A 25,448-nucleotide genomic window follows, 5' to 3' on the forward strand; every position below is an offset into this window, starting at 1 on the left:
GGCCAATAGCCAGGGAAGGATACAAATCACAACATGGCCGTCAGGAGGAGGGGCTAACACGCCAAAAACCAATCAGAAGGCAGCATTTAAGATGTAAGCCAATCCAAAAGATGGGCGGAGAGTGGGCGGAGCTTAAAGCTTCCCCGCTATAGTGTATACTGCATGCCTCGCAAAGCAGGCAGCGCATGCGTGCAGTGAATGCGTGCAGCAGCGCTAGGCGAGACTTAAAAAGTGAGCGTTTAACCCCTTCCCTGCGGGGCTAATTCCCCCGCTGTGCTGGGGGGGAGGGGGGGCTCACGCAGCGCTCCGGTGCTCGTGATGAGCTCAGCTCGTCATGAGCCATGGTGGCCTTGTGCTCATGACGAGCTGAGCTCATCATGACCACGCCCGTTCCAATGGAACGCCCAGCACAGCAGGGGAATTATCCCCGCATGGGCACAGTGCAAGGGTCATGACGAGCTCAGCTCATCATGAGCACACGGCCACCGTGGCTCATGACAAGCTGAGCTCGTCATGAGCATGAGAGGGGTTAAGATTGCCACATTTGTACATCATAGAAGATTTAAGTGTACCATATTACACATTCCCAATATCGAAACACTTTGGCAGTTGCACAATTCGTCCCTAGTTTTCTATCTTATCCTACTAAGTGTACATTTGTAGGCTTTAACTATTTCATCCACCATCTCACTTGGCCCTCATCACTTAGTGTTGAGATGTACCTCAGATTAGATGTGGCGAGGGTACCTGTGTGAAAGCAATCTTGTGGTGTTGTATATTATAAATAGCTTCCTGGAAAAATGCTACCACAATGTGTTTTATGTGTAACCATCTGAGCAAAGGTCATCTTATAGACTGTCATTCTGTCAATCTGAATTATTTTGCAACAATGAGTCTATGAACCAATGCGGCCTCCTTCCCTACCATTATTGTCTGTCGGGTAGTGTTCCGTGAGTCTTCCTGTCCTTATATGTGTACTTCAAGATTTTCTGTGTAATTATTGTTCTAATTCTATCTATTCTATGCTATGTGTACAATAAAGTCACTTGCTGTGTGCCAGCAAAAACAAAAATAAGTAATGAAAATCCCTAAGCAACATGTTGCCTGATATTTAAATCCACATATCATAAACTAACAGAGCATTAACAAGTCTAGTTAGCAAAAAAGGAACGAAACATGCAGTAGCATGTTTGGAAATAGTTGAGGGGAAGCTCCTCATTTGGAGTCAAGGGCCCCTGCTCAGGGGCATTCGCTATGGCACAGCGGGAGGACAACGTCAAATGGGCCCCTTTCTCCCCTGTTCCAATCCGCTACCTTCTATGTAGCATTGTTTTGTTATAGTTGAGAACTGAACATTTTTGCTTCACCCCTCAGAACCTTTCAACTTGAAAACGAGTTTTAAAGTTACTCAACAGTGAACTAGTTGTCTCAACTTTTTATGGGGAGCTTTCAAAAAGGTCTCTCTTGTCATGGCCGAAGCCTTCCGACTGCTCTACACCACTGGTGCGGAGTTGTATCCATTCAAGTCATGTTGCGGTGGGTTGTGGCCAACTGTGTCACCCATTCTAAGAGTCTTGGAATTTGAGGTGCAGTACTGTCCTTGCTTCATGCGTTGTCCAGATGGTTTGAGCTTTGCCTTTCACGAGGAACATTGAATGGAATGGGAAGCCTCATCTGTATTCTTTTTTTTTTTCCCTTTTGAAGGTATAGCGTACCTCCTTCATTTCTCTTCGCTTGGCCATTCTGACAGCCAATCCATCCTGTAACAGCTGTATTTAATCACTTTTAAACATTATTTGTGCTTGCTTTCATGTTGGCTCCAGAATGTCTTGTTCCTCTGAATGTATTCTTGCTAATGTGTTAGGCAGTCATTTCTTATTGAGTTGGAATACAGAGGACGAATGATGCGTGTGATCTGGTAGTCGTTCATAATATTGCAGATCTTGCAGTATGTGATGAGTCATTGAACATGGGATTTGATGAGATTTCAGATCAGCGATGGAAACAATACTGCTTATTTAACTATAGTTTCCCCATTGTCTATTTTCCCCACCGTTGCTCAAGGAAATCAGTCTCACTGAAAGTTTGTATTGTGTGTGTGTTTGTTCTGCACATTTGTCTGTCTGTTCTAGTCCAGTTTCCCCTTTTTGTAGTGTCACCTCATAAATGTGTAAGTCCTGAATCGGTACTTGTATATCTATTTAAGAATCCTGTAATAGCTTCTGGATGTCACCTTCTGTTGATGCCGCTTGTAAGTCAATGGTGATCTGAGGTAGTTAACTTGCCTGGGTTTGAGACTCAGTCGTCAGTCCCTCTCCTCTCATCAGTTTTGTGAGCAGCCAAAAGTTCCCTAATGGTTTGGTTTTCAGTGATTTATGTTGTTGAATGGCATAGGTACTCCCATATCTTTTGTTCACCACAAGTGTGCGTTGGCGTGGATGCACCTCGCTTCCCAAAGGGAGGTCACTTTTATTCAAGTGTTTAAACCTTGGTGCTCTAGATCCTTGAGACTCATGTTGGAATTAAAGTTATGGTCAATCTCCCTGGAACCTGAGGCTTTGACTCACAGCTCCCATTCAAACCAAAGTAACAGTTGCTAAGCAACCAAGCTAACAGACCAATTACTGCTAGGCAAAGTATCACAGTGGGGATGTAAAACAGCACATACAAAATACCAACTGAAAGTACCAACCCGTAACAAACCTGGACTTGTCTACTATTCTCGAACCACATTTTCTTTTTTTTTTACTTATCTGATCTTAAGTTTTAGACCTGGCTCCATATTCACTTTTGTACGGAAGCAGAGCATCAAGTAAATGTATGTAAATCTGGGTCTCTTCAGGGTGCAGGTTGGATTGAAACCTGGATGTCACGTGATAGAGGTGGGGACCACTGTAGTGACAGATCGTTTATTTGTGAGTATATTAAGGCAGTATCATTGGTCACAATGTAGGGGATTTTCCAAACTACTGGGCGTATTTGGGTGTCTGCTGCAAGGACTATTTTCTGTCATGCATTGTTTAGTAATGCACTTACAAGCCCATAAAGCCAGTAGAATTTGGCAAATGTGTAAAAAGGAAAGAAACAACTAAAACACATTCAGCAGCAGCTGTAATTTGAATGGTGCTACTTTGTGGCTCGCTAGGCCCTGTTCCTGGGATCTATTTTGTAAACTGGTTGAAAAATAGAGGTAGGTAGGGAGGAAATGATAATGTAGAACACATGGGGTTTATAAACTCAACAATGCCTGAAAAGTTACTGATCCCTCCCTAATATGGAGACTAGCTTACCCACTCCTCCGCCCGGCTTGAGAGGTATGGGTAAAGGAGACGCCAGGATCCCATCCTGGCTGAAAGACCAATGGTGTGGTGCTGCTTTTATTTCTCCTATTAGGTCAGGTGCAGAGACGATAAGACATGATATCTCATGGCAGTAATGTGACAAGGCGGACTCGATCGGTCCAAATGTAGCGCCCTTTTCTGTTTAGTTATTGACTCGTGGGAATAAACATCTTCATTTAATTTTTTGTCAAGTAAAATACCTGAAACGAGGTAAGCCTCACGCATCTGCAGTTGGATTCGAAAGGGGATTCTGCCCGCAAAGTTTTGGTTAAACTGTGCCAAAGTGTGCAGCTTAATTCCACATGTTATCAAGCATGCAACTCCAACGTTAGTAATAGTTCCTTCGTCCACAGGAGTCCCCACGCCAGACGTACTCTGTTGATCAATGCAGTCTAACAGTAAAAGTCATGTTGGCTACCCAAGTTCATCTACAGTATTGATTGTGGGACTCTCCACATCATTGTCATTATTAGCATTGTCATGTATAAAATGTTCAGGGGCCCATAACTCCCAGCAGCTAACAGCAGATCCTGCTCAGCTCACCGGTTTGTGTATCAGCTCACTACAATACATATCCGCTCATTGTACTGACCAGCAACTCCCTTAATCTCAATAGCCATGAGTTTTTATTAGTACCGGCTAGCAGAGCCCACTCATCAATGACTTGGCCCAGTAACAGAATACATTATCTGTTCATCTGCTACTCCATCAACGCATGATCCTGTTGCTCTCCTCCCATCACTAATTGTACCACTGGTAACTTCACATCCTGGGCCCTCTTTCACCCATCCACAGAGTTACCTAGAAAGGGAGCAGAGGGACCAGGTTCAAACGGCAGGACTTATGGAACAGCTAATGCAATGGAGCAGGAACAGCAATCTGTAGTCCTGCACAGGCACATCGCATCCCTAACCTTATTTCACAGCAGGATCGAGACACAACACAGCACAGCACCAATCCCAGACACAATGACTTCCTGTTGTAATAACGCTCCACACCGTAATAAAGAAGAGTGAGCTTTATTAGTAGTAAATCCTTCAGTGCACCCAGCTGGGCGGAATAAAACCACGAACGTTCTGAAGCTGCCTCCAGGTTGACAGCTGGGGAGGAACCAAGTGGAGGGGAAGGGAGGGGGAGAGGTACAGAGGGAGGAAGGGTCCATATCAAAGTTACAACACATCTTTTTCCCTAAGGGAACAGAGGAAAGGGAAAGGGGGGGGGGAGAATACAAGTGAAAAAATAAGAACATTAGGCCAGGAGGCTGGACTCTACTGGACATGTTAGTTTATATATGAAACAACCTAAAGTGACCCTTGCACCAGCAGGGTTAACTCATGCTATACTGTCGGTGCCAGTAAGGGATGGTCTTTTTTCTCAAACTTTCCCTACGGTGCCCCAACTCCCCAGCACTGACACCAGGAACTGCCCTATCTTCCCTTGACCAATTTCTTTCGCTGGTAACTGGTACCACCCTGTCCTGACTCCACACTCTACCATCTTGCATAACCACTACATTGCTCTTCACCTCCTTAATCCTCCCTGGGGGGTAGAACCTGTCCTCACTCTTGCCCGATCTGTCTGGCTTCCTGATGTATACCATCTGTCCACTACTGAGGTTCTTTTCTCTAACTCCCCATTTTTTGTCGTACCACTCTTTATACTTGTCTTGCTTTTCTTCAATTTTTTTCATCACCTCTCCAGAATCTATTTCTATACGGCCTCCTCTACTCATCCACTGTGGGGACAGTTTTGATCCCGCTTTTCTCCCTCTCATTAGTTCGAAAGGTGAATGTCCAGTTGCTGAGTTAGGGGTGGTATGATACGCCCACAAAGTTTCCAATATAGCTTCTTCCATATTTTTTCCTGATTTTCCTGCCAACCTGATACACTCCTTAAGTAATCTATTTGCCCTTTCCACTTTGCCATTGGCCTTTGGGCAATACAACGGCGTGCAGATGTGGGAAATAGAACAGTCTTTTAGGAATTCCGTCATTTCCTCTGAAGTCAGCTGAACCCCGTTGTCTGTTATTATCGTCGCGGGGATACCCTCTCTAGAGAACACCTCTTTCAAAAAGCCTATCAAAGACCTGGTGTTAATGTTTACCACAAATTTGTGAGTGATCCAGTTGGTAAAGTAGTCTATAAGTACCAAAAGATGCATGTCCTGTGAGCCTCTTCCATGAATGGGTCCCGTGATATCAAATCCCAGTTTTTTCCATGGAGCATCGGGTACCTTAACTGGAATTAATGGAGAGTGCTTGGTGATTTTTGTCTTATCACTGATGCTGCACGCATAACAGTCACGAACTTTCTCCTCCATTTCTCGGTCCATCTCCGGGAACCAATAGTCAGCTCTTAATCTATTCTTGCACAAGCTTCTGCCAAGATGGCCTTCATGGGCTAAGTTGATGACTTGCTGCCTCACTCCTTCTGGTGGTACTAGTTTTCCCGACTTCATGACGAAGTTATCATTAATTGAGAGATCCTCTCTTACATTCCAAAACGGTTGGATATCTCTCTCCAAATCCTTGCACTTCTTTGGCCACCCTTGGACAATGTACTCCTTAACCTTCTTCAAAATCTTATCTTTCTCCATGTGCTCTTCCCACTCTTCTTTCATCACAGCAGTTACCCCTATTTCCAAGATAGTCTCCTGCATTTTCTCCTCAACCGTTTCATCCGAAACCGGAGCTCTAGAGAGGAAGTCCGCCACTCTGTTGAGTTGTCCAGGAATGTACACTGCTCGAAAATTATACCCCTGTAGGCCCAAAACCCACTTGGCTATGCGTGGAGTCATTTCCTCCATATTTTTTTTACTGAATAGTGGAACCAAGGGTTTGTGGTCCGTGTGTACTTCAAATGGTACTCCCCACACATAGAACTTGAAATGCTTGATGGCCCAGTATACTGCCAGGGCCTCTTTCTCCACTGTAGAATAATTTGCTTCAGGGGAAGTAAGCGTTCTAGACGCGAAAGCAATCACCTTCAATTGTTTTTCCACTCTCTGTGATAGTGTTGCTCCTATTCCTTTGTTGCTTGCATCGGTGGTTATCACTATTTCTTTTCCTTGATCAAATTTCCCTATAAAGGGAGCCTGAACTATGGCATTTTTTATATCTCTGAATGACTCTTCCTGCTTTTCACTCCACTCAAACTTGCTGTCCTTCTTCACCAGTTCTCTCATCGCATGTGTTCTGATGGCAAAGTCTTTGATGAACTTGGCCATGTATTCTGCCAGTCCAAGAAATGACAACAATTCCTCTTTGTTGGATGGTGTAGGTGCATCTCTGACTGCATTAACCAAATCACATTTGGGTTTGATCCCTTCTTCGGAGATAGTATGGCCCAAGTAATCCACAGAGCTCACACCCAATTTGCATTTGCTCAGCCTGGTGGTGAATCCTACCTCCTTCAGCTTCTTTAAAACCCCTCTCAAGTTTTCGCTGTGTTCCTCCTCACTGGAGCCATAGGTGAGGATGTCATCTTGGAAACACATGGTTTTCTTGCATTCCCTTAGGATGTGCTGCATCACTCGTTGGAAAGCCGCTGCGGCCGAAGCCAAACCAAATGGCATCCTTAAAAACTTGAAATTTCCGAATGGAGTCGTAAACGCTGTCAGAGACTGTGAATCAGGATGCAGCTCTATCTGATAATAGGCCGAAGATAAATCCAGCACACTAAAGTACCTTGCCCCCTGTATGGTTGTCAACATTTCTCCTATTCTCGGGAGGGGGTACCGATCCACCAAGATGTTTGCATTCAAGTCTCTCAGGTCCACACACAATCTGATGTTCTTTCCTCCATCCTTGGTCGTGATCACGACAGGAGCCAACCATGAAGATGTCTCTATTTCTTTGATCACTCCTTGGCTAATCAATTTGTCCAACTCAACTTTCAATGGTTCTTTCATGCATAGAGGTATGGAACGTGTTTTGTGTATCACTGGCCTTGCCCCCTCTTTGAGCGTGATCCTGTGCATATAATTCTTTAACACACCCAGCTTTTCGCTAAATACCTCCTTGAACTCCTGGATGACATCTTCGGCTACACAGGAGGGTTCTACCAAAAGCACCTGTTCTTTGTTGTTTGGATCCAATTTGATGCCTAGTTCCTTTTGATGTTTCCAACCCAACAGATTAGAACCTCTCTTGACCACATAAACTGTCCCTACTGTGTGCCTATCTTTGAATGATATTCGCATTTTCGTCATCCCTTCTACCGGTATGCGCTCCTTGTAGTATCCCACTGGGTTTATATCAGCTCTCTCTAAAATTACTCCCCGTCCCGCAAACTTTTCCTCAAACTCCCTCTTGTCTATGAGAGTGTAGCGAGAGCAAGAATCAGCATAAGCATCAAAACTTTTACCATCCAACGTAATTTCACATTTAGGGTATTCATTACCTTCACTTTCCTCCTTATCCCCCACCTGAAAAATATACGTTTTCTCTTTAACATCCTCAATTTCTACATTTTCCACCATATGAACCTTCTGATTCATATTTTTACACACTTTAGAAAAATGCCCTCTCTTGTTGCATTTCCTACACAGAGTATCCCTGGCAGGACATTTCCAATTATTGGCCAGATGATTTGGGCTACCACATTTGAAACAAAACAGACCATGAGGGTTACTCCGTTGACTGACCTTTGCTTTCTCTCCTACTTTGCAAATGGTTTCCCCCTCTTGTACCCCTTTACTCTCATTCTTCTCTCTCAAAGCTCCTTCATGTATTTTCATTTCCCTCATGCACAAGGCTGTATGCTCCAACCCTTTAGCTATGCTCAAAGCCTCTTTCAGGTCAGGATTTCTCGTAAGGAGCTCCTCCTGAATCCTTGAATCATTAGTGCACCTCACAATTTGGTCCCTTATCATCGAATCAGTTAAAGGCCCAAATTCACATGTGGCAGCTAAACCTTTAAGAACTGCAACGTAATTGGTGACCTTTTCATCTTTTTTCTGACCCCTTTTATAGAACTTATGCCTCTCTAACACCACGTTAATTTTTGTTTTAAAATGTTCTTCCAATTTTATCAAGGTATAGTCATATACATTCACCCCTTCTACTTCCTCTTGTTCACCATCCACTAGTCTTCCTGTTATATCTTCAAACACTTTTCTACCATGTATGCCCAAATTATGTAACAAAATGTGTTGTTTCCTAACATTGTTGTAATTCGCCCCCCCCCAATCGCTATGAGCTAGGACTTGAAAATTCCCTCCCATCTCTTCCAAGGAATCTCTGGTTCTCCCAGCTCATTCAGGAAAGGTGGGGGCTGGCTCATTCCTGCTCCTGCCATGGCCATAAAGTTGAAAGCTCAATACAATAGCTTAAAAATAATTTCACACAGTTGTAGACAATGTAAGCATATACCTTACTGAAAGGGTTACTAACTACCTACTTACATGGGCAAAAACCTAGAAAATAGTGATAGCATAACCTATTTTAGACCATTCAAATATTACCTAACCCAGTACTTCTAATTAGTTCCCCTTACGCCTGTCTCCATAAAAATCCTTCAAGTCCCCTTTCTGTTTCCTCGTTAAGCACTGTCACTTGGAATGGGCGGGAACTTCCTGTGGTGAGCGCCGTCTCCTTCTCCCAGCCTTCACCCTGTCTGGCTGTGAGGTACTCGCTCTGACGCTGATCAAAACCCAGATCGCCGCTTTTATTCACCAAACTGCCCTTAAAAAACAGAGCGGGGTCAAATTCTTTCACAAGATCGTCGCTCAGTGCGCCGCTTTCACCCTCAACGAAGCTGAAATAAACTACGCAAATGCAGTAACTCCAACCCCTTCAGGCAACAGGAAACGGAGACTGTACGCCGTGAGCTCCTCTCTTTTCATCAAACCGCTCACCGCGGCGTTTCCTCAGAACGTGCAGAGTCCGACTAATTTGAAACGCTTGCCTTAACTCAGCGGGAGCCTGAAGATATCGAAAGCATCGCGCTGGATGATCACTCAAGTCCGCTATGAATGAATTGCTCAAACACCCCTCGGCATGCCGCCTCTCACTTCATGAAAGTCTTGAGGCGCAAAGACGATCGGTCAACTCAAACACCCACTCCTGCTCAAACTTGGAATACAAAGAACCAGTTGATGGGTTTGAAGCGCTGTTCTCCGACACCGTAGCGCATGGGTTTGAAGCGCTGTTCTCCGACACCGTGGCGCAGACAGCGTGGAGTCACATAACGATTATCAGCGGCAGCATGCCAGGCAGAGTCTCACAAACAGGTGGGGTGATTTCTTACTGTCTTCCGTCCACAGCGAAATTTAATCCAGGGGAATGCACCACGCTGACCCTGGCACAGCTCCTCGTCGCCAAAATGTGTTGTAATAACGCTCCACACCGTAATAAAGAAGAGTGAGCTTTATTAGTAGTAAATCCTTCAGTGCACCCAGCTGGGCGGAATAAAACCACGAACGTTCTGAAGCTGCCTCCAGGTTGACAGCTGGGGAGGAACCAAGTGGAGGGGAAGGGAGGGGGAGAGGTACAGAGGGAGGAAGGGTCCATATCAAAGTTACAACACTTCCCTCTCTGTAATGAAAGTTTAAGACCATCTTTGTAGCACATCCCAATGTCTTTTAAAGTACAGTGTTTCCATTCTGTATAGCAAGGTTCCCATACAGTGCATTACAAAAAGGGCATGATTGGTAGGGTTCTTGGGGCTTTCTTGGGTGTCTGGAAAGTTCAAATCAATATTTCTACTTAATTTGTACAAGAGATAATTTAGCTGCTTAAAATGTTTATATTACCTAATCATTTTTAAAGTCTATTTTCAAACCAGGTTAACATTGTCTTCAATCCATTAAAATACACATTCCGGCAAAGATTTGTGTTCCCAGACAGCTCCACCTGCCAGTGAAGGATTCCATTGAAATGTGCTTCTGAATTTACAAAAAGAGCCCTGTTTTTGTTTGTCATTCTCTGCAGGACGATGCATCCCAGGAGAATAATTTGCAGGTGGGGGTGACAGGTAAACTGCGGCAGCACTTTAACTCATTGCCCAAACAGAACAACACAACGGCGGGTGTTTCTGTCATCATGGTAAGCAATCCCATAATATGGTCACTTAGCAAATCAGAAAAAAATAGGTCTCTTTTTGTTTATCTGAAGTCTGTTTTTACCTTTTGTATTTTTATGCTTTTCTGGTGGTTTTTTAATTGGATCACAAATTAAGTTTTAAAAAGCCTGTTTACAGATGTTTCACAATATTGATTAACTTTGAAAGTGAACTCTTTGTTTGGCTAGGGTTGTCGCAGTTCTAGCGTAGGGCTACACTTCGCTGTGAACCTACTTTAGCAGAATCTTTTGGAGGATCTGGTAGAAAGTAGTCCTGATCATGAACATTCACTCATCTGCAATAGCCACTTTTCACACAGAATAGATCAACCTCCCTTAAAACAGGTTGACACCCATTTCTGAAAAGCATGCGATGAAACAGTTGATAGGAGGGATGATGAACTGGTGTGGGAGATGTGGCAGAGCTGCCTGTGCTGATGAGCAAAATGTTCATGCCCTGCCCACCTGAGAATGTACAGTCTGTCCCTTTATGTCCTGGCAGTACAGACAGAAAGTTCACTTAGAACTGTCATGTTGTGTGACCTCACGGTATCTTTGCTGAAAAGAGGTAACCTTTGTTGCAATCCACCATCTTGTTCGAGTGCGCGCATCCCCGTTGTAAGAGCCAAGTGGGGACTGTACCATGCTCGAAAAGCATAATGTCACCTTGTTTCTAAAACACAGTACTAAAGAAATGCCTGCATAGTTGAGACATGGCCGTCTTGTGCTCTCGTCAGTAGGATTCTCAAGAAGATGGCATAGTGGTGCCAAGAAAATTTTAAAATGTTACTTAAACTCTGGTAATCTGTCTATAAGTACAGAATGTTATTTTTAGTTCATATCTATAGAAGTAACTGTCTGGGCATAGCCACAGATATTATACAGTTACATGTTGCTTTCTAGTGGGATTGGATGTTAGGAGGATTTAGCTAGTGAATCACTATGCTTCTACCTCTGTGAGAGAGTAAGTCATGACATCTGCACCCCTCTCTCCTATCCTAGGAAATCAAAAACATAATTAGTCCAAGTAAATGTGTAATTTCTCTCCTGAGGCTATTACCTAGGTTTATTGACAGTCCCATTTGATACACGCGTCTCAGCCACCAGCATGCATAGACTATCAAATCAAAACAAAGCTTTATTTCGATTGTGATATAACAAACATAAAAAGCATAGATAAAATACATGATTAATATAAGAATTTTCAAAAAGAATTTAGATACAATATCCAGATAAAAGTATTTCATCTTAATATATAATTCATGTATATTTACATAACTTAAAACACATAAGAATTAATGAAGAATGCGTCTAAAATAGGCCACCTCCTTAATCCTAGATAACCATGCTCTTTCTCTGGTAAAGGATTTATTTTTTTAAACATAGATATCCTCCAAGCTACATATTCGTTTTCTAAAAGCTGTAGCTTAATAAAAGCAGGACAGCATTGTCTCAGTCCCCATTTCTTTAGAATCAAAACTATCTAGATCTTTCTTAGCTCTGAATAAAATTTGTTGACGAGTTATCACATGGACATGACTAACTCACTTGCCCAGTCATTCATGTTAGGGAAAGAGATAAATCTATGAATTGTCCCCATCTAAATCTTATTAATAATAAAAACCTATCAAAGCCACCAGGTACAAATATTAAGTATGGCTGCAAACTAAAAGTTGTCAGAACCATCTGGTGCTGCAATACGCTAGGCTTAATAATTTCCCCAGATAGTCTTAGGCTATCCAAGAAAGAAAGGGCCTCTTTTCTAAAAAAAAATCCTGGAAATCAGGGTGTTAGTGCTAGGGTTAGTAAAATATTCCGAATGGCCCATGTCTTTAGTAAAATCTTGGATAAACTTAACTAATGATATTTTTTGCGCACCATCCAACCTGAGACTGTCCTGTAATAAGTCCCTGTTAAATGTAGTCTTGTCCCATGACCAAATCCTGTGCCAAAGAAGAATTGGCTCCAATTTTATGAGGTCGGATATATATCGGAGGCCCAACTCAGCATGACAGACATAGGTGGAGGTACTAGAGGATGCTAACAAAATATATTTTAAAAAGGAATTCTCTACTAATTGAATTGAATGTGTCAGCAAAACCCCAAATCCCAGCCCCATAAATAACAGTTGAAACACATTTTGCTTTGTAAGTTTTCAAAAGTTCCAATGGTGGTTTACTCCCAATTTTTGTTGCAAAGCTGGCAAGAGCAGCTGTTCTAATTCATGCCAGCTTTTTAGCTATCAACTAAGTGGTAACAAAGGTATGAGAGTGATTGGATCAGCTAATTTCTTTCAAAACCCTAAATCACAGACCATGTGGCAACTGATTGGCTGTATGTTTGGGGCTTCTAAAATTAAAATTTAGAAAAGACGAGAAGTGGGCAAGCATGCCTTCTGTCAAAAACAGAGCGTAAAGCAGGTGAACATGCAAAACCCCACTCACTGTGCTATCCCTGTATTTTTCCCTCTTCAGAATTGACATAAACCTGGACAGCTCATTGTAGCCGCTCAAGCTCAGTAACAGGCACATTTTTTAGAACAAATGTCAAGACAAGATTTGCCAATGTGTCGGCTCAAAAGTGTTCTTTGAGGTGATTCCTAAAGAGATGTGTCGAAGGTGGTGGGCGCTTTACTCATGGCTGCTGTAATGAGTGGTTGTCTCTGTTACAGGTCCAGCCAGAAGAAGACTCTAACTGTCTTGCCTTTCTTTATACTGTGACGCATACATGTAGGCTGTTTAAAGGTATATAACAAATACAGAAGGAGCGTAAAAATATCTAAAACAAATTGTTGATACAAATATTTCAACATTTCTACGTAGATAATGAGTACCAAGAAAAATCTTCCAGTCGAATACTTTGTACTTCGTTTTCTTTATTACGAATATTCATCAATGTCAGACAACTTCTCATAATTAAATACAATCAAATGCCCTCTGCCTATTTAACAATCTAAGGGAACCATTTCCTTTCATCACATGGAGAAACTGAACAGAATTCAAGCATGTATATTGTCTTCAAAGAATAAATCATAAAACATCAATATTGGTGAGCTCTCGCTGCCCCAGAAGGCATTTTGCTCTTAAAACAACATAGATTTTCTATATGTGTAAAAATGTAGCTTAACTCCATCGTTGGTGTGCTCCTTGTACTCCTAAAAGCAGATTATTCCTATAACAGCATGTCCCTTCTAGTATATACAGTATTACCCTGTCTATCAGGATCCCAAAAATAGAAACAAATCAAAGTGAAAACCGATTCATCTCACCTCCTGCCACATCCAATTTAAGCAAAGAGTGATTCAAAATTCTTATTTTTATTGTCGTGAACAGTGGGTTCCCCGTGTTCAAGACTACCTGTCATGTAAAAACAATAGAAAAGGCAAGAAAACGCCATATGAGTGTCATGTCCTAAGTTTACTGTGGCTAACTAAATGCTATCTAGCAGCCTTCACTCACCATAATATAGGATTACTCACTTCAACCATAAGAATATCAATCCGCTCCACGAGATCAGTCTCAATGCTACAGATGAGTAGACTAACTTCTAATAAATTTGTCCTTCAATCTATTCATGAAAAGACATGCAAAGTGCAAAGATTCAAAGCCCAAAACAAATCATGCACACATAATTAACAGAACAGTGTTTTGTTGTTTTATTATCTTTAGGTGTGAGACATATCGGATTGACACGGATTAAAGAATAATATCCGGTCACATATATCCTTTTTCTTGTATATTTTACACATTTTGTGTTTAACACATGCAGTACCATAAATTTAAGAACAGCGGCCCTGAAGAAAGCCGAGGGGATTGCCCCGCACGGCTGAAACATGTTGGCCCTATTACAGTTATTTGTTACAAACTGTTTTCTCATGCACTGTTCCTGGTTTTAATTAGGAAGAGGCCAATCCTTAATAAAGTCTTTTTCTTTGTCCTCTATCCTATTTTATATTCACCACATCCATACACTTTCCCTTTTTGGTTTTTGCACTGCTCAAATTCCCATCATTAAATAACTATCTACACCGTCCAGGAGTGACTGTGGGTCTGATCCCAACTCCGATCGGAGGTTGGTACAATAGTCTCAATGATCAAGAGAGACACCATCCCCGAAGGATGACCAGATGATAGTATTGATCACAACAAGACTTTGATGGGAATCCTACAGTTATATTGGTTTCACTCACAATCACTGTTTGGTTAGGTGTGTACTGTCTCCTCATTTATATCAGGAGTAATTCACCCTGGTAACTGATAGACAATTTTGCTATTGTTACTTGTTTCCTGAGGTTTCCCTTTTTCCGCATAGATCAGACCCCTGGTTTTTTTTGTTATGAATAATTATTATTGGGGATTGTAACCTAGGCTGGTCGTTAAATTTTTCCCTTAGACCCTCCGCACAACATTAGTTTTCTAAACTTTACATTTTGTCAGTTGCTTTTCTTTGATTTCGTCAGGTTACAGTCCGTCACGAAGACCTAATGCTGTTCCGGGGCACGATTTGTTAGTGATGTGTGTTACTCCTGTTGGGGTATTAATTCTCCAGCATCCTGTGCATGTTGAAAGGGGACCAGGGGGGTGATGAGTGGGCTGGGCTATGAGTCGACGTCACCTCATACTATGATGGGTTAGGGTTCTACAGGAGTGACGTGAAGCTGATGCCTTTGTTTACCTCTCGTTTGACAGTTTGATTTTGTCTTGTAAAGCGAGGCCTTTGCTCCTTTACACCCCGAGGCCCTGGAGATCAGCCCGAAGCAGAGGCATGGTACATACAGACACTGTGTTTAATCGACAGCCCCTCGCACTCTTCTGCAGTCTGCATGTCTGTCTATTAAAGCTGCTTCTCATCTCCCATATGACCTGGCTCTTGACTTCTCTGTTGGATTTTCTCTTTGCTACTAAAGGGTGCTTTGGGAATCGTTCTTTAAAATCTCTTCTGTCGCCCAGATTGTGTGGCTCAGTATATACTCCACTTGCAAGAACATGCATTCTTTTCCCCGGTGGTATAAGACTTTTTCACCGATAAATGAGTTAGCTTAGTTTAGGTATGTGAAGAATAACCCCGCACTCTGTGGGGCGGTGAAAGGTGTGCTGAGGCATGACAGCAAGCCCCTGGAACAAATGCCCTCTCCGGCTGGTCCCAGGTTCTTTGCAGATTTCACCTGCCAGGAGATTTCAAAATCTGTCCTCGCAACAAGACTTGAGTGGCAACAACGTTTGCATAGCTAGCGTTCTTCAGGCACTGTGCTGTGGACGGAAGTGGAGACCAGGTCACCCGTAAACGGCTGGTGATCTTGATGACTAACCTAGTTTTCTGCAGAAACCGCTGTTACTATGAAGAGCTTTGGTGACTCTGGGAAAGATAAATGAATATGAGCAAGTTGCAAGGTGACCCTTAAAGTGCTAGAGAGAGACAGACCAACAAAATCGATAACGTTCTAAAAGCCACACTTAGATCTGATACAAATTATGTTTTTAAACACTTTACTATCTACAATGCGGCACATAGCATAGTAGTGGCGGCACTTTTATTTTTTAAAAGATTATGGTCACTTTAAAATAAGTGCTTAACCAAAACATTTGAACAGATGTGCTGCATCGGATCACGAAAAGTGTTTGATTATATTAAGCAGAAGGATGTTTCATGCATACGGCAGTATTTATTTGGGGGGGAAGGGGGGTGCATTTGTTCTACAAGTAGCTAGAATGTTGTGTAGCAGCGCCACCTAGTGGAAGATTACTAGAATGCCTCGGGAATCTAGATATTCGTTTATTTGTGTGCCTGTGGAAAATATCGATATGCTCAAAATGAACATTTTCGTATGTTTTTTTTCTGAAACTGTGTTTTTACATGTGTAATTGATAAATATTGGATTTGTTAGTTCTGCTTTAAGTAAGTGTAGTTTCTGTTCCTCGCTTTCTTCCTGCTTTCCTACCTCTCTCCCTTCCACCGCCTGCATTGCTTTCCTCTGAGTAGGTCCAAGGTGAGGGTATGTACTAACTGCATCTAAAATGCTGTTTTGTTTTCTGGCTGCATAAATAAATAATGCTATCCGTTTATCGGGTAAATGAAGAGAAAAGGAGAAATTGAATCCCTCTTGTTTTTCAGTCCTATGGTTGAGGTGAGGCAGGAGCTGTGGCAAACCATTGTTATTGTTCACGAACCACCTTCCCATCATTAAATAAAAAAGCAAACTGCAGAATCTGTAAATGCGTCTGAAATGCTGCGGTCCAAAATGCTCATTATGGGTCGCTGCTCTTTCTATTGTTGTTGTGTCGCTGACATGTGGTTTCTCGAAGTGCAACACGTCACTGTGACATGGCAAATTTAAGGAAGTTGTCGGTTGGACAGTATGTCTAATGGCGGGACGCTGTTCATTCTCCACCAGATCTTTCCCCTTCTGGAGTAATTGGCACTCTTTCCAATCTTTGTGCAATGCACCTGCTGTCAGCAGCGTCCATCGGTAGGCACTGGGGATTTAATGTATATCTCTTTAAATACATATTTCTATAGCGCCCTGTGACTGCCACTCCGCCCTCCTGCCACAAAAAGGGCATCGTTTTTTTAACCAAACAAACCAGAATGACTGAATTGTCAGGCCGCTGTTGTCGGACGGTTTGCAGCCTTACAACGACGGCCTTTACGTTGTGTGACCGGGTTGCATGCCTTCTCCATCAGAGTAATGTTCATAGCAAGAATTCCATTTGTACGTGTATTGTCCTTGATGAGCTGTGCGTTGCAGTGTCGTGTTTTTGTGAAGTGTTGACTGCTGTGGCAATGGGCTGGGTCTCTAGGCTAGCACCTGCCCCACACCTCAGCTGTGTTAGTGTTAAAAGTTCATAGGCCCCCTCTCCCTCTGTTCTGATATTGCATGGGGCTGTGTTACTAATCTTCATTTTTTTTTCCTCCCTTGTCTGTCGCGCCAGCCATACATGTCGGACCGATTCTTGCTTTCCTTTTGACTTTTATTGCAGTTTCTCCATTATTTTACAATGATTTTGTCAGTTTAGAGCACATTATCCCACATACATTGTTTGTTCTTTTCTTCATTCATTCGGCCGGATCCTTTATCGCATGGCCCCTTCAAATCCCTTCTTTAAATGTTCATCGTTTTCCTGGCTTAGTTAGTTTCACAGTAAGGAAAATATCCTTTAGAGACTCTTTTTATTATACCGGTATTACAGGGGTGTTTTCTTTCACCTTGCTGGTGTCTTCCATTTCAGGGTATCTTTTGAAAAATACAAGAGGTTAAAGTATTGATTATGTAAGCTGTGTATGAATTGGTCCCAAAAGTAGGGTTATTGGTGGCTTTCCTTAGGTATGTAGTGTATTCGTATGGTAGGAATGTGCAGAAAGTTTAATAAAATAATGACACTCTTAAATGCGACACCTGCCCCATTTGGTGCCGCATTTAAGCTGTTTGTTAGTGAGGAAGATCGCTTTGACCTCCTAAAAATGACCATACACACCTGGCCATCTTCTGTCATGAGACTCTGTGCGGCTAGGACCTGGCCATGTACCCAAAGTATCCGAAAAATGCTTTGAATTTAGAGGGCTCTGAACTGAGACTGTAAAGTTTGCCATTTTAAGCCTTGCTATGGTTTGAAGCGACAAATGTGCACTTTTCGTGAACTTCCGTACGAACAGGTCTGAGCTGAGCTTTAATGGCGAAGTCACTTTAAAGCACGGGTACTCCTAGTACGGCCGGTGGGCCGCCAGCGGCCCGGCAAGCCTTCCTTGGCGGCCCACGGACCTTGCAGACATCCGACCTGTGTTTTTTTTTTTCTTTTTAAAGAGTGCCCGCAAACACTGCCGGTTGCAGCAGAGCTCTATGGGGGCCGGGCGATTTCAGCGAAGGTCATACTGGGGATGCAGGGGTGCTAAGAAAAGGTGAAATACAACAAAGCCTCATTAACAAGTAAATGGTCTTTTAAAGACCTGTGAAGTACTCTGGTGCGGCCGGGAAGCTGTCTCAGCCCTGGCTGACACACACGCATGCCAGGTGAGGTGACAGAGGGAGGGAGAGGGAGGGAGACAAAGGGTGAGAGAGGGGGGAAGGGAGGTAGAGGGAGGGGAGACAGAGGGAGGGGAGACAGAGGGAGGGGAGACAGAGGGAGGGGAGACAGAGGGAGGGGAGACAGAGGGAGGGGAGACAGAGGGAGGGGAGACAGAGGGAGGGGAGACAGAGGGAGGGGAGACAGAGGGAGACAGAGGGAGGGGGGACAGAGGGAGGGGAGACAGAGGGAGGGGAGAGGGGAGACAGAGGGAGGGGAGACAGAGGGAGGGGAGACAGAGGGAGGGGAGACATAGGGAGGGGAGAGGGGAGACAGAGGGAGGGGAGAGGGGAGACAGAGGGAGGGGAGAGGGGAGACAGAGGGAGGGGAGACAGGGGGAGACAGAGGGAGGGGAGACAGAGGGAGGGGAGACAGAGGGAGGGGAGACAGAGGGAGGGGAGACAGAGGGAGGGGAGAGGGGAGACAGAGGGAGGGGAGACAGAGGGAGGGGAGACAGAGGGAGGGGAGAGAGGGGGAGACAGAGGGAGGGGAGACAGAGGGAGGGGAGACAGAGGGAGGGGAGACAGAGGGAGGGGAGACAGAGGGAGGGGAGACAGAGGGAGGGGAGACAGAGGGAGGGGAGACAGGGGGAGGGGAGAGAGGGGGAGAGGAGACAGAGGGAGGGGAGACAGAGGGAGGGGAGAGGGGAGACAGAGGGAGGGGAGAGGGGAGACAGAGGGAGGGGAGAGGGGAGACAGAGGGAGGGGAGACAGAGGGAGGGGAGACAGAGGGAGGGGAGACAGAGGGAGGGGAGACAGAGGGAGGGGAGACAGAGGGAGGGGAGACAGAGGGAGGGGAGACAGAGGGAGGGGAGACAGAGGGAGGAAGACAGAGGGAGGAAGACAGAGGGAGGAAGACAGAGGGAGGAAGACAGAGGGAGGAAGACAGAGGGAGGGATACAGGCAGAGGGAGACAGGCAGAGGGAGACAGGCAGAGGGAGACAGGCAGAGGGAGACAGGCAGAGGGTGACAGGCAGACGGAGGGAGGAGGCAGACAGAGGGAGGAGGGTGACAGAGGGAGGAGGGTGACAGACAGAGGGAGGGTGACAGACAGAGGGAGGAGAGGGAGGGTGGGGGAGGGAGGGAGACGGAGAGGGAGGGAGGGAGACGGAGAGGGAGGGAGGGAGACGGAGAGGGAGGGAGGGAGACGGAGAGGGAGGGAGGGAGACGGACGGACGGAGAGGGAGGGAGACGGACGGAGAGGGAGGGAGACGGACGGAGAGGGAGGGAGACGGACGGAGAGGGAGGGAGGGAGGGAGACGGACGGAGAGGGAGGGAGGGAGACGGACGGGGCGGGAGGGAGACGGACGGGGCGGGAGGGAGACGGACGGACGGAGAGGGAGGGAGACGGACGGAGAGGGAGGGAGACGGACGGAGAGGGAGACGGACGGAGAGGGAGGGAGACGGACGGAGAGGGAGGAAGGGAGACGGACGGACGGAGAGGGAGATGGAGGGAGGGGGAGGGAGAGGGAGAGGGAGAGGGAGATGGAGGGAGAGGGAGGGAGGGGGAGGGGGAGGGGGAGGGGGAGGGAGAGGGAGAGGGAGATGGAGGGGGGGAGGGAGAGGGAGAGGGAGATGGAGGGGGGGAGGGAGAGGGAGAGGGAGAGGGAGATGGAGGGGGGGAGGGAGAGGGAGGGAGACGGACGGGGAGGGAGACGGAGAGGGAGGGAGGGAGACGGACGGAGAGGGAGGGAGGGAGACGGACGGAGAGGGAGGGAGACGGACGGAGAGGGAGGGAGACGGACGGAGAGAGAGGGAGACGGACGGAGAGGGAGGGAGACGGACGGAGAGGGAGGGAGGGAGACGGACGGAGAGGGAGGGAGGGAGGGAGACGGACGGGGAGGGAGGGAGGGAGACGGACGGAGAGGGGGACGGAGAGGGGGAGGGGGAGGGAGAGGGAGGGGGAGGGAGACGGACGGAGAGGGAGGGAGACGGACGGAGAGGGAGGGAGACGGACGGAGAGGGAGGAAGACGGACGGGGAGGGAGGGAGACGGACGGGGAGGGAGGGAGACGGACGGGGAGGGAGGGAGACGGACGGGGAGGGAGGGAGACGGACGGAGAGGGAGGGAGACAGACGGGGAGGGAGGGAGGGAGACGGACGGAGAGGGAGGGAGGGAGAAGGACGGAGAGGGAGGGAGGGAGAAGGACGGAGAGGGAGGGAGGGAGAAGGACGGAGAGAGAGAGAGGGAGGGAGGGAGGGAGACAGACAGAGAGGGGGAGGGAGAGAGAGGGGGAGGGAGATGGACGGAGAGGGAGGGAGAGGGAGGGGGAGGGAGATGGACGGAGAGGGAGGGAGACGGACGGAGAGGGAGGGAGACGGACGGAGAGGGAGGGAGACGGACGGAGAGGGAGGGAGACGGACGGGGAGGGAGACGGACGGGGAGGGAGGGAGACGGACGGAGAGGGAGGGAGACGGACGGAGAGGGAGGGAGACGGACGGAGAGGGAGGGAGACGGACGGAGAGGGAGGGAGACGGACGGGGAGGGAGACGGACGGAGAGGGAGGGAGACGGACGGAGAGGGAGGGAGACGGACGGAGAGGGAGGGAGACGGACGGGGAGGGAGGGAGGGAGACGGACGGAGAGGGAGGGAGGGAGACGGACGGAGAGGGAGGGAGGGAGAAGGACGGAGAGGGAGGGAGGGAGAAGGACGGAGAGGGAGGGAGGGAGAAGGACGGAGAGGGAGGGAGGGAGGGAGACAGACGGAGAGGGGGAGGGAGAGAGAGGGGGAGGGAGATGGACGGAGAGGGAGGGAGACGGACGGAGAGGGAGGGAGACGGACGGAGAGGGAGGGAGACGGACGGAGAGGGAGGGAGACGGACGGGGAGGGAGGGCGACGGACGGAGAGGGAGGGAGGGGGACGGAGAGGGAGGGAGGGGGACGGAGAGGGAGGGAGGGAGGGCGACGGACGGAGAGGGAGGGAGGGCGACGGACGGAGAGGGAGGGAGACGGACGGAGAGGGAGGGAGACGGACGGAGAGGGAGGGAGGGAGGGCGACGGATGGGGAGGGAGGGAGGGCGACGGACGGAGAGGGAGGGAGACGGGCAGAGGGGGAGACGGGGAGACGGACAGAGGGGGAGAAGGACAGAGGGGGAGACGGGGGGACGGACAGAGGGGGAGACGGACAGAGGGGGAGACGGGGAGACGGGGAGACGGACGGAGGGGGAGACGGACGGAGGGGGAGACGGACGGAGGGGGAGACGGACGGAGGGGGAGACGGACGGAGGGGGAGACGGAGGGGGAGACGGAGACGGATGGGGAGACGGGGAGACGGAGGGGGAGACGGAGCGACAGAGAGGGAGGGAGCGACAGAGAGGGAGCGAGCAACAGGAGGGCAACAGAGGGAGGCAGACCAGGGGAGGCAGACCGAGAGAGAGAGGGAGGGAGAGGGAGACAGTTAGAGTGAGGGTGAGAGAGGGAGAGAGAGGAGTGAGACAGATAGAGAGGGAGACGATCATAGTGAGGGTGACAGATATATATATATATATATATATATATATATATATATATATATATATATATATATATATATATATATATATATATATATATATATATATATATATATATATATATATATATATATATATATATATATATATATATATATATATATATATATATATATATATATATATATATATATATATATATATATATATATATATATATATATATATATATATATATATATATATATATATATATATATATATATATATATATATATATACACATACACATACACATACACATACACACGTATATGTGTGCCGGGTCTGGTGGCTGAGTGGACGAAGGTGTCCGCTGCAGGGACCTGTGTTCAACCTCCTGGTCACAGTTTTTTTTGCTCTCAACCTGCCCACCTCTCCCACTGACCCCGCCCCCCTCTCCCACTGACCCCGCCCCCACCGGTGCGTCCCTCGGCCACAAACCACACTGTAAAGTTGGCCCCCAAGAGAAAGTTTGTGAGTACCCATGCTTGAAAGGATTTGTCGCATTGTAGAGGAACCAGAAGTGCACGTTCAAGTGCCCAAAGGAGGAGGCATCCTCTTCGTGGCCACAGGGAGCCACTAACATTAAACAAGAAGAGTGGGTCACAACGCAGAAGGCAGTCCTGTGCCAAAGAGAACCATCTTTTGGTATCCTATAATGCTGATGAGGGAAGTCCCCTAGTGATTGCTTTGAACGTGCCTAAAAGATGGATAACTGGTTCCCAGGAGCAAAGATGAGGCTCTGTATGTGCGGTTAAGGAGTATGTGCGAGGGGTTGCCTCGTGGTTTCAGCCGCATTGAAATGTGCCCATCCATACCAACGATGGAAGGGCAGCTTGGGCTACAGCGAGAGGGTGAAAGGTTCCTGTGTTGGTTTACTTGATGTTGGGACTGGGAGTCCATGGAACACAGTCTGCAAAGGCCGAGCCTCGGACAGTCGCTGCCACTGGATGTGCCATGAATAAACGGATACGTTGAAGTTTTCCAGCCCTTTGAAAGGCCCAATTCCTGCCCTCTTCCCTTAGACATGTTTGTGGACACGCTTAGTTTGCCGTTCGAACTCCACACCTGGCATATTTGAGGGCACGTGCTTGTTTCTGGGGTAAAGGGCCTGTCTGAATCTTTTTCAGAGCATGTAAAAGTAGATATTGTCGTCAGGTTTTCTTCAGCCTCTAGTCTTTTTCCATATGCTGTTACTGATTGAGAGCTTACCCACACCTGTACACAAGGCAACCGGGTAATGAAAGTCACAAAGCCGATCAAATGTTGGACTATGCCTGCAAAGTTGTCTTTATTCCCGCTGCTCCACGTACTTTTGTTTTGAATTCATCTTTCTTCCACTTTTCACATTTTAAGTTGCTCTGGCTAGCATTTCATTTTAAGTTTAATCTTGGGTCCATGGATTGTCCGCGCTTGCCCCACCTTCAGGCTCTCCCATGTGTATGTCTCTTCCACGCATGAAATGCAGCATGCTTCCTGCACCCATGTTTGGACTCTTCCACCCCGCTCGGTGTACGGGTGGAAGCAGTCGCACACAATCAGATCTACCTTACACAAGAGTTTCAGCTAGAGATGGTGCAGTCCTGTGAAATGCTTCCCACCTCCTTGATGTTTGGATTGGAATAAGATGAACACCCCCTTTTAATAAACAGAAACACAACAGATGCAGTTTCTTTACAAGTCCGAGTTGATAGAACAAGAGATTTTTCTCCTTTTCTCTTCATAGTGCATGCAGGACAGTCTCGCATACACTCACTGCCCTTCTAATGAGATGGTCCGCCATCAGTCCATGCAACTGACCTTGTCTTTCAATGGTTTATTTTCCAGAACACAGCTCTAGATAAAGAGAAGCAGATGCACTGCACTAAACGATGGAAGGATGCGGGCAATATCAAGATGGAGCGGGCACGCGCGACCCTTGTCGCGGCCGATGAGCGTCACAAGCCTGGGCCGGTGGCCGCCGCTCCTGATCCCACTCAGCCCCCGCTGCCACTTGCCTCAGCATGCCACGAGGGGGTGGATGAACTCTACCGACCGCCTGAATGATGCCCAGACCAAGACTGACTGAAGCACACTGCTGCAAGGAGACCCTCTCCCATCACCCGCCTCCTTCTCATCCCTGTTGTGTGTAGTTTTGTTGGGTGATTACTCTTGCTTGGGCAGCACCCGGAAGTGGGACGGTACATTCACAGACGTGGAGGTGGCCAGGGGGTGGTGTTTGGAATATGTTTCCAGCTTCTTTAGAAGTTGACATTCTAGGTTTTGGTATTTTCTGAGTTAGGAATTTGTCATAAGATAGGGAACAAAATAGGTCTCCTTAACTTTTAACTGTAGGTATTTTTCTTTGTGTTGAAGAGCGTGAGATCGGTTTGCCCTTTTCAACTTTCTGATAACTTTTTTTGCCTGACATGCAGCGTCAGTGCCATTACCCTGTCTGGGGGCTCCCCTGTCATCCACAGTTTGCACTGGATGCTGTCCACGAGGTCCTGCCAGAAAGGAATGATTTTAGAAAAACTGTAGGCCTTTTGGGGAACAAATTCTTCACATTGGGTTACTCGTGAATTTTAGAGCTCTGGGGACACTGCTGTCCAGGCTGTTTGACAATAGTCAATGAATGCAGATACGTTTGGTCGGGTTTTAATTTATATATAAATGTATAAATATGGGTATTTATTTGTACAAAGGTTGAAGAAGTGTCTTCTTTCCTGCTGTTATGTCTTGTTCCTCCCCTCAACTGAAATTCCAATTTCTGTGCAAGCATCATGACCATTGAACTCTTATTTCATAAAAGCTTGCTGCATGGCTTACTCTGCAAGGGGGTGGGTCTCTGCAGATGGAGCAAGCAGACGTGAACAGCAACATTTGGAAGTCTTTTGCTTGCCGATGTTTTCTTCCTTTGTTCTGCACTGAGGCTGGATTTGACAATTGAGAAGAAAGCATGCAGGGGTCATGAACATTTCTCGTCATATTGTTTGAAGTACGGCACAGCTGCCCATCAAGCAGAGTACGGGTACCAGTTTGATCAAAAAGCGTATTATACGGATCAAATATCAAATCATCTGATCCGTGCCGCCCCTTAAAGAAATCAAGTGCCTGGCAATCAGAGGCAACAATTGTCCTTGAATCTCAGTCGAGGCCTTGAGTTGAGGATTCTGTGTTGAATGGTTTGGGTTTGGTTTATTTTATTCTTTGAAAGCACACTGTCCGTGTTTTATTCACTTTCATTGTTAATTTATGTTTTCTCTGAGTAGTGTAAAAGACATGCAATAAAAAAAAATCATTTCATTAAAACTGCAGCAACGTAATCTTTTCGTCAAGCAGAGGCCCCTGGCAGAGTGCATTGTTAAAAGCCAAGTAAGTGTTTCCAAGTATGGGTATTTGGGGGAATTTTTTGGGATAGGCTAATAATGCACTGTGCTGTAGGGGAAGAATATTCGTTTGTTGTTTTTTTTACTTTCCTTTGGTTGGTGCACGAGTTCCAGTTCTGAGGCTGTGAC

General features: G+C 46.4%; 1 protein-coding gene across 5 annotated transcripts in view; it reads left to right on the forward strand.

The window, feature by feature from the left end:
- DCLK2 (doublecortin like kinase 2) overlaps positions 1-25,242 on the forward strand; it is a 486,660-nt gene extending 461,418 nt beyond the window's left edge. For 4 of the 5 annotated variants that reach the window (XM_078676909.1, XM_078676911.1, XM_078676910.1 and 1 more), the window contains 2 exons: positions 10,274-10,387; positions 23,779-25,242. In XM_078676909.1, coding sequence (XP_078533035.1) covers positions 10,274-10,387; positions 23,779-23,997 — 333 coding nt within the window. In that variant the 3' untranslated portion in view covers positions 23,998-25,242. Of the gene's footprint in view, positions 1-10,273; positions 10,388-15,090; positions 15,170-23,778 lie in introns of all 5 variants that reach the window. The other variant, XR_013607189.1, reaches the window with a different exon arrangement.
- The last annotated feature ends 206 nt before the right edge of the window (positions 25,243-25,448 follow it).

The sequence above is a fragment of the Lissotriton helveticus genome, chromosome 2_1, assembly GCF_964261635.1.
Source record: "Lissotriton helveticus chromosome 2_1, aLisHel1.1, whole genome shotgun sequence".
Lineage (NCBI taxonomy): Eukaryota > Metazoa > Chordata > Amphibia > Caudata > Salamandridae > Lissotriton > Lissotriton helveticus.